General features: G+C 39.5%; 1 protein-coding gene across 1 annotated transcript in view; it reads right to left on the bottom strand.

The window, feature by feature from the left end:
• Positions 1-9,452, bottom strand: part of LOC110441453 — a 16,553-nt gene extending 7,101 nt beyond the window's left edge. The window contains exons 1-2 of the mRNA XM_021484601.1: positions 9,112-9,452; positions 6,470-6,562 (exon numbers count right to left, since the gene is read on the bottom strand). Coding sequence (XP_021340276.1) covers positions 6,470-6,548 — 79 coding nt within the window. The 5' untranslated portion in view covers positions 6,549-6,562; positions 9,112-9,452. The remainder of the gene's footprint in view (positions 1-6,469; positions 6,563-9,111) is intronic.
• Positions 9,453-10,599: the final 1,147 nt, after the last annotated feature.

Genomic DNA, 10,599 nt, shown 5'->3' with positions numbered 1-10,599 from the left:
TATCGAAGCATGTCAACAAATCCCTGTACACGTGTACAGTACAGCTACGCATTGTAGGTAAGACTATTTTTGATGAAATTTATGAATTGTTTTACCCTCCAACTGGCAATAGTAATCATGTCAAGTGCTTAAACACCAACAAATAATGCCGAAATACCAAATATGTGGTCTGTTTACAATAATCTATTCTTAGACACGAGATTCCGATATTGCTACCTGTATAAAAAAATACCTGAGGACANGGTCTTTGTCAGTAAAACAGATACGTGATCCAGTACTTCTTCAAAACAAAATGTTTTTCTTCTTCAAATTTACCATATTCGCGAATCAAAGATAGACTGTGTCATAAAAACAGACAATTCTGCAACAAATGCTGACATGTATTTCTGATCGAATATGAAATAGGCATTTGGACTCGAGCGGAAATCATTCAAAACCAATGTTTTCAAAAACAATATTTATTTCATTCTTTGAACTTCAAACTTTTGAACACTTTGCACGGGTTTAGGCTTTATGCATATCTACAGTGCAAAACATTCGTTCTTCAGCAACACAACAAAGGTACTACCTCGCCTGTATCTCTTTCAAGTTGATTGTCATATTATAACGTATATGTTATTTTGCCAGCCAGAGATGAAAATCAAATTTTACAGCATCTTCAATCGAAATGGTACGTTATTTGGACTTAATTTTATTAACTACTATTAATTTGATCTATATTCGATAAGAAAAACAAGAGGTCCAGGGGCCTTAATAGCTCACCTGGTATTTTATTTTTCAATTTAAAACCTGCTGAGTACCATTCAGGTTTATCAAAGGAGTACAAGTAACAAAGTTGCATCTTCCATTTATAAATATTCAATTCCCTTTGCCCAAAGATTCTCTAAAACAAGTTTGGTTAGGTTAAAATCCCTTCAACGGTACAGAAGGAGAAGGATCTTTAATGTTTTCCTCTATTTCCCCTAATGGGCCCCACTAATCTGCCCCAAAGAAGGGGAATCCACACACCTCAGTTTAAACAAAATTGATTCTTTTCTCCCTAAGCATGCTTCAGACTGCATTTGGTTTAAATCCCTTCACTTGTATAGTAGGAGAAAAAAAATCCTCTATTTCCCCTATTGGGCCCCGCTCCTATGCCGCCAGAAGGCCCACACCCTCCGTTTATACAAACTTGAGTCTCCTTTGTCCAAAGATGCTCTAGGACAAATTTGGTCAAAATCCTTCAATTGGTTGAGGAGAAGATTTTTAAAGATTTACCTATTTTCCCCTATTTGGCCCCGTCCCTCTGCCCCCAGGGGGACCATACCCTCCGTTCATACAAAACTGAGAACCCTTTGGCCAATGATGCTCCAGACCAAATTTGGTCAAAATCCCTTCATCGGTACAAAAGGAGAAGGATATTTGATGTTTTCCTCTATTTCCCCTAATGGGCCCCACCCATCTGCCCTTAGAAGGAGGCCCACACACCTCAGTTTATACAAAATTGATTCTTTTGTCCCTAATCATGCTTCAGACTGCATTTGGTTAAAATCCCTTCACTTGTATAGCAGGAGAAAAAAAATCCTCTATTTCCCCTATTGGGCCCCGCCCCTCCGCCCCCAGAGGGGCCACACCCTCCGTTTATACAAACTTGAGTCTTCTTTGTCCAAAGATGCTCTAGGACAAATTTGGTCAAAATCCTTCAATTGGTTGAGAAGAAGAACATTTTTAAAGATTTACCTTTTTTCCCCTTATTTAGCCCCGCCCCTCTGCCCCGAGGGGGGGCTATACCGTCCGTTTATACAAAACTGAGAACCCTTTGGCCAATGATGCTCCTGACCAAGCTTCAGACTGCATTTGGTTTAAATCCCTTCACTTGTATAGTAGGAGAGAAAAAATCCTCTACTTCCCCTATTTGGCCCCGCCCCTCTGCCCCCAAAGAGGCCACACCCTCCGTTTATACAAACTTGAGTCTCCTTTGTCCAAAGATGCTCTAGGACAAATTTGGTCAAAATCCTTCTATTGGTTGAGAAGAAGAAGATTTTTAAAGATTTACCTATTTTCCCCCTATTTGGCCCCGCCCCTCTGCCCCCAGGGGAGGTTATACCCTCCGTTTATACAAAACTGAGAACCCTTTGGCCAATGATGCTCCTGACCAAATTTGGTCAAAATCCTCTGAGCCATTCAGGACAAGTAGCATTTTAAAGGAAAAAGTTGACGGACGCCGGACGACGGACGCTGCACCATGGGATAAGCTCACTTGGCCCTTCGGGCCAGGTGAGCTAAAAATCATTATGGTATGTTGCATTGAAACAAGGACATAATTTGTTCTTGTAACGTATCTGTTCACACAATTTGAACAAGTAACTTTATAACAAACTTGTATATTGAAAACAACTTCACAAAAGCTCCAGACGTAATTAAACATCAATGCGGCTTTAACTTAAACTGCAAAAAGTGCGAACGCTAGCGTACGTGTCACTTTGTTCAATCGTTACTCCCATTCAAAGCTTAAATAGATATGTTACCATTCCAACAGATCATCATACGTCACACATTAGATTGGTCAAGTGTTACACTCATGCTGTATGCACCTATCTCAAATGTTCACATAACCAAGTCGATTTTATCTGGGAAAATAATGCACCGAAACAGAAACGTGACCAAAGTGAACATATTTTTTTACATATTTTCCAAGTGATGTGATCCCTTATCCTTACATATCCCACCCTTTTCTTTCATAGCGTTTCACTATTTAATCCTTTAAAATCCATTTATAGTAGTTAATTTATTTGAACACATACAATAACGTACACAAATTGACCATTATTATATATGTATAGGCCGTATTATATATGTATAGGCCGTATTATATATGTATAGGCCGTATTATATATGTACAGGCCGTATTATATATGTATAGGCCGTATTATATATGTACAGGCCGTATTATATATGTATAGGCCGTATTATATATGTACAGGCCGTATTATATATGTATAGGCCGTATTATATATGTACAGGCCGTATTATATATGTATAGGCCGTATTATATATGTACAGGCCGTATTATATATGTATAGGCCGTATTATATATGTACAGGCCGTATTATATATGTATAGGCCGTATTATATATGTACAGGCCGTATTATATATGTATAGGCCGTATTATATATGTACAGGCCGTATTATATATGTATAGGCCGTATTATATATGTACAGGCCGTATTATATATGTATAGGCCGTATTATATATGCATTCATGTCTTTGTATTTCCTAAGATTTGCAGATATTCCAAGCCAGATGCTGCAAGTACAGTTTGTAAAAGGTCTAATCACAGTGTTCCTATCAAAATCCCACGAAACAAAACTAAATCTAAAGTATCATTGTTAGAAGCTACGATTATAAAATCATTTACAACGTATCTGTTTATAACGTATCTGGTCGACAAAACTATGTACGTGAGCAAAAATAAATTCACTCGGTATTCGCTTTAAATTTACACATTATACAACAATGTTATCGTGTAAGCTATAAAAAGTTCCCACGACAATGAGTACAGTGTTATCAAACAATTACCGGTCACGTATCTGTTGATATGTTAACGGACAAACCACGAATGCCGAGTTTCATGTAGGATACATGTTCTCGGTATATTTCTTTCATTTCAACAAATTTTATTTCATTTAGAAAAAGGATTGAATAACAGGCATAGCCTATATTAGTTCCCTCCTAAAGGTAACAATGGGTGTATAAATATATATATGTATATATATAATATAGTATGTTGTTATTTTAAAATTTCAAAGTTGATTATTTTAAGTATGAAACATAAAATGTTTAAATATGATATATGAGTTTGGAAGTAAGGACAACATTTAAAAGTTGTTATAATATATGAAATAGTGTATTCACTATGTTTTCCAAACTAATAACTTTTTAGAGCCTCGAGTCCAGCATCCATGACGGGATTCCCTTGTACTCATGGGATACAGACCAAAAATGTCCCTATTGGCTTATCAGCCACTGGTCATCCTCCCATATACTCGGTACATGCTTACGGAGTTACGATTGATGGAATCATATGCTATATAAGATACCTTTAGTCAATATTCACCGTTAATATATGCTTTTTTATGGGTGTTTTGTTTAGTAACGTATCTGGCAAGGCATTTTGCGACAGTAGATAATCGCCAAAAAATCGTATTTTAGCTTAAATTATTGATATTGAATTAATTAAGTTTTGTTTGAACAAACGTAAACTTAAAGGATGAGACTGGCGATTCCTACGTTGACAATTCAAATAGATCGGATAGAAATGTACCGAGGATATAGAAATGAGAGAATTGAGAGTGAAAGGGATTGGACAAATGAAACAGATAGCCACGAGGACGTCATTGATGAACATCGGAGCCATTGAAAGAGAATGCATTGACTACATTTCAGCTTTTTTATTTGATTAAATATGTTGTTGTGTAGTAAATTATAACTACTTAATATATCTATTTTCTCTCCTTTTCCACAATCGGCAATCTTTAAAGATTTAAAGATTACACAATAATCATTGGACAGCCCCAGCACCGACAATAGATACACATTTCGAACACTGTCTACACCCTCCGGTGATACTCACCTCGAACACTGTCAACACCCTCCGGTGATACTCACCTCGAACACTGTCTACACCCTCCGGTGATACTCACCTCGAACACTGTCTACACCCTCCGGTGATACTCACCTCGAACACAGTCTACACCCTCCGGTGATACTCACCTCGAACACAGTCTACACCCTCCGGTGATACTCACCTCGAACACAGTCTACACCCTCCGGTGATACTCACCTCGAACACAGTCTACACCCTCCGGTGATACTCACCTCGAACACAGTCTACACCCTCCGGTGATACTCACCTCGAACACAGTCTACACCCTCCGGTGATACTCACCTCGAACACAGTCTACACCCTCCGGTGATACTCACCTCGAACACAGTCTACACCCTCCGGTGATACTCACCTCGAACACAGTCTACACCCTCCGGTGATACTCACCTCGAACACAGTCTACACCCTCCGGTGATACTCACCTCGAACACAGTCTACACCCTCCGGTGATACTCACCTCGAACACAGTCTACACCCTCCGGTGATACTCACCTCGAACACAGTCTACACCCTCCGGTGATACTCACCTCGAACACAGTCTACACCCTCCGGTGATACTCACCTCGAACACAGTCTACACCCTCCGGTGATACTCACCTCGAACACAGTCTACACCCTCCGGTGATACTCACCTCGAACACAGTCTACACCCTCCGGTGATACTCACCTCGAACACAGTCTACACCCTCCGGTGATACTCACCTCGAACACAGTCTACACCCTCCGGTGATACTCACCTCGAACACAGTCTACACCCTCCGGTGATACTCACCTCGAACACAGTCTACACCCTCCGGTGATACTCACCTCGAACACTGTCTACACCCTCCGGTGATACTCACCTCGAACACTGTCTACACCCTCCGGTGATACTCACCTCGAACACTGTCTACACCCTCCGGTGATACTCACCTCGAACACTGTCTACACCCTCCGGTGATACTCACCTCGAACACTGTCTACACCCTCCGGTGATACTCACCTCGAACACTGTCTACACCCTCCGGTGATACTCACCTCGAACACTGTCTACACCCTCCGGTGATACTCACCTCGAACACTGTCTACACCCTCCGGTGATACTCACCTCGAACACTGTCTACACCCTCCGGTGATACTCACCTCGAACACTGTCTACACCCTCCGGTGATACTCACCTCGAACACTGTCTACACCCTCCGGTGATACTCACCTCGAACACTGTCTACACCCTCCGGTGATACTCACCTCGAACACTGTCTACACCCTCCGGTGATACTCACCTCGAACACTGTCTACACCCTCCGGTGATACTCACCTCGAACACTGTCTACACCCTCCGGTGATACTCACCTCGAACACTGTCTACACCCTCCGGTGATACTCACCTCGAACACTGTCTACACCCTCCGGTGATACTCACCTCGAACACTGTCTACACCCTCCGGTGATACTCACCTCGAACACTGTCTACACCCTCCGGTGATACTCACCTCGAACACTGTCTACACCCTCCGGTGATACTCACCTCGAACACTGTCTACACCCTCCGGTGATACTCACCTCGAACACTGTCTACACCCTCCGGTGATACTCACCTCGAACACTGTCTACACCCTCCGGTGATACTCACCTCGAACACTGTCTACACCCTCCGGTGATACTCACCTCGAACACTGTCTACACCCTCCGGTGATACTCACCTCCAACACTGTCTACACCCTCCGGTGATACTCACCTCCAACACTGTCAACACCCTCCGGTGATACTCACCTCGAACACAGTCTACACCCTCCGGTGATACTCACCTCGAACACTGTCTACACCCTCCGGTGATACTCACCTCGAACACTGTCTACACCCTCCGGTGAAACCCCCTTGCTCCTCAGAAAAATCGCTAACTGGTCACACCCAAGGTTCATCGTTTACGTCAAGTCTGCAACGCACAGGATGGAATAATAATGAAACTATTGAAAACAATAAATTGTTAATCGTGTTTTGAACTAATGATATTATAGATTTTTACAATATAAGATTATTCCACAGGTAATACTAGATATTGTTAGATAAACATGTAAGAAATGTATACTGCAATAGTTATACCAGACATCTTAATATATCAGCGGTCACTGAATCAATTACACACAAAAAAAGGTTAGATACAGGCAGGCATACTGCATTTATCTTATTTAGTCGGTTAAATATGATATTTTTTAGTCGGTCGTTAAATCTTATTCCTTTCTATATACATGTATATACATACACTGTTGGAATTACTTCCTTGCCCCACATGTATATATAAATATATACAGGGCTCTTCAGGATTAAAATTTCAGAAACCTGAACAGCCTTGTGAAGGGTGAAGGCAGCTGTTTTTTCAGTCGGTCGTTGATCCTTTTTTATTATTTTTATATATATATATATATATATCAATTATGTCGGATGAATTAAAACACGTTGTTATAATGAAACATGCATTGCACAGCAGTTATACAAGAGGATGGAGAGTTCTACCTCATTTTGTTGTATTCTGGTGTTTTAATCTATTTTCCTGTTACATTTCTGTGTGTTTGTATGTGTACTCGAACTGTGTTTAGGTGTATTACGTCATCAATACATGTGAATGTCATGCCGTGTTATTCTGATTACACCTGATCACACTAATGTCAAAGTGCAGTCAGAAAAGCATTACTTATAAGGAATACATGTCTTTGCTTTACTAATTCAATGGATAAGCAACGCAGAGTCTAAAACATGCCAAAGAACGGAGCAAAATGCAACTGGAATATTCTTAACAGAAACTGATAGTCTGGTATAATAGCCAACCTATATAATATCGCTTGTACTAGCTTTCTATCAAAATACTATAAACCGTTTATTAAACGTAAGAGATGTATCAGCAATACTGTGAACGAATGTTAGGGAAAGCCCAAAGAGAAGCTTCTCGTATTATACATGTAACTGGACTTCCTTCATATGACTTACTTTTTGAAACTGGTCTAGAAACTCTTTCGAATAGAAGAAAGCGCAGAAAGCTCCAACTTTTGTATAAAATGCACAACAAATTAACTCCGGACTATTTAAGTTCTCTATTGCCATCTTCCGTTGCAGAAAATAACCGTTACACCCTTAGAAACAATAATGATTATAGAATTCGTCCTTTCAGGCTTTCTCTAACAAATTCATCTTTTATACCTTCAACTCTTCGCGGTTGGAATTCATTGGACCTTTCAGTTCGATCATTGACTCCGTTACATTTTCTGTACAATCTCCTCCACCAATCTACTTAGGTTTCGGTGAACGTAAACTGAACATTTTGCACACTAAACTTAGACATCAGTGTAGTCCACTTAAATATGCTCTTTATAGAGTAAATCTGGTTGATAGTCCAGTTTGTTATTGTGGCCATCCCTGTGAAAATGCCTTTCACTTTTTTGTGATTACTTATACTTTTTAACAAAGAAAGATAAACCCTGCTCCAAAATGTGAATGCCTTCCATGTTGAATTTAATTTAGAACTACTTTTGTTTGGTAATAGTCAACTTTCGGTAAAAAACAACATAAGTATCTTTAGGCATGTGCATCATTACATCAAATCCAGCAAAAGGTTTTGATAGTTATAATTATTTTTCTATTTTTATTTATGTGTAAGTTGTTATATGTGTCTATGAAATTGCATTTCATTATTTTGCCTGATTTCTTTGATACATTGATTCTGTTCATTTTGCAATTTTTTACTAGGATGCACGTCATGAAATTAGTATAATTTATAACTAATTCAAATGCGGATCGATTAAACAATTTACACGTTTTCTTTTCTATGTAACACCCCCTCCCCTCCATCACCCCCATATTGAGCAGAGTACTTTATTGAGTTGTAATAACTTGTTGTCCAATCCGTTTGTATATTTGTACAATAATTTATGTTTAAACTAATACTATGAACAATCAAATATAAAAAAAAATGTTAATTTTGTCATTGATGATATAAGAGCCGTCTCTGATAATATTTAATTGCTCTACACAGGAGTAACCGTGTCCGGGTGTGACGTGTACAGCCGCCTAGGCCCTTCCTATCGACATCTACACCCCCCATTGTCCTGATACAACGGGGGTTAACTGTGTAGCTGTTGGTTATTGTAAATACTACTTAATTATTGTATTAACTTCCATTACATAACGTATGAGACATACATATATGTATATGTTAATCCATGATAAAACCAAACCAATGAAAGAACTGAGAAATCAATTAAAACCAAACAATTAAACGATCCGTAAATATATATACGCATGCCCTGTGGTGAGCACGCTGCAGCGCTAGCCAGCTGTGTGCTGATTATCTCCGCCAACACCCCACCGCCTACTTATCACCACACATACATCGGCCCTGGGTCATCTACACATACACATCCTGTCTAACAATGCACACGATGTCTTGTTTATAATACATACAAACTGATTCTAGTAAAACCCAGACGTTACCTGTAAAACTGAGGTTAAGTTTCCATTAAAATTCAACCCACTTAAACCACAGCGATGTCAACAATGGCGGAGTTCCCGTATGCAGTCCTCGCAGTGGAAACCGGTCGAAAATACTGTACACAAGATGTCGGGGGTATTAAATAGGTCATCAGACGAGCCGGTCCACAATCGTGATGTACTCCACACTGGTTTAATGGCAGACAAGGCCTCAAAATGTACACAATGTAATAGCATTGGTAAAATCGGACAAGTGTAACGCCGCTCCAGTAACGTGTAGCAGACGACAGCAAAAATAATTGATAGCATTCAAGCTATTTTTAGCTGCAGGTTACTTACTCATTAAACGCTGTTATGTCGATCGATATGGTGGTCGCTCAGGCGTTGCAAATTTAATGGGCACTGGAAGTTTAACTCACTCTGTTATAGTCCGTTTCATATGTCTTTCTGGTTCTATCTGTTATAGTCACTTCGTTATATCTCACAATCAATACAAAATAACAGAATGTTCAATGTATGGCAGAGACAGTTTTCGCCTGTATGCATTTTACAGATACATGTATAAACATATTTGTATATGTTCATATGTCTCTGCCTCTGCACTGCGCCATTTGGCTAATTTCCCAACTCTAGATTCCCTATCGCATTACCACGGAATTCGATTAGATCAAAGTCCGTGGTAATACCATGTGTTATTTTTTTTAATATACTCGGTCTGCATGTGAGATGATATGATATATGTAACTTTTTTAAGGGACGTTGACGATTATCTGTAATGTAAATTATTTAAGGATTGATTTGTTTGAATGTAGCTTTATACCACTATAAATAATGCATTTCAATCCTTACATTTACCTTAAAAAAAGCAAGGATTATATAATTCCATCGTGGTCTCATTCAGTCCAATATACATTTTAAAGAACTGTTTAACCAGATGGAGGAACAGCATTGTTTTTATCTATGGTTACCAGTTGTGTCAGGCGGAGAACGTCAACCGGAGTCCTTTCGGGAATTTCCGTGATATTTTAAAAGTTGACGTCACGTCATGATTGCTCCCCGATTACTCAAACACGTCGACCGTTGTCGAGACCGGGACAAGTTCGGCCCATCTTTAGCAAAGTTGTTCTGGATATCATGACATTGGTTGAAACTGGTGTGGACATATAACAAAAAAAGAAATTCCATTCCCTTCATAAAATAATAACAACAGAGCAAACGCGTCCGAATACAAGAATTATTTAACTTTGTCTGTCAGGAGATAGCATGGCCTAACGTGCCCCAATTTTAGGCATGTTCGGACAGACCATTTGGGGTAAGTCCGGCTCACGTTGGAATGAGCATTATTATGACGTCATAAAGCAAGCAACGTAGGATTTTCCATCATGGGACAAACTTCCCCCAAATTGATATTTCAATAAATTATATATTAAAGCAAAATGAACCTCACTGCTAGGCGTATATATGTAAACCATTATAAAAACAAATTATTGT

The sequence above is a fragment of the Mizuhopecten yessoensis genome, unplaced genomic scaffold (genome assembly GCF_002113885.1).
Source record: "Mizuhopecten yessoensis strain PY_sf001 unplaced genomic scaffold, ASM211388v2 scaffold715967, whole genome shotgun sequence".
Lineage (NCBI taxonomy): Eukaryota > Metazoa > Mollusca > Bivalvia > Pectinida > Pectinidae > Mizuhopecten > Mizuhopecten yessoensis.
This window is presented reverse-complemented; position numbering and strand designations above follow the sequence as displayed.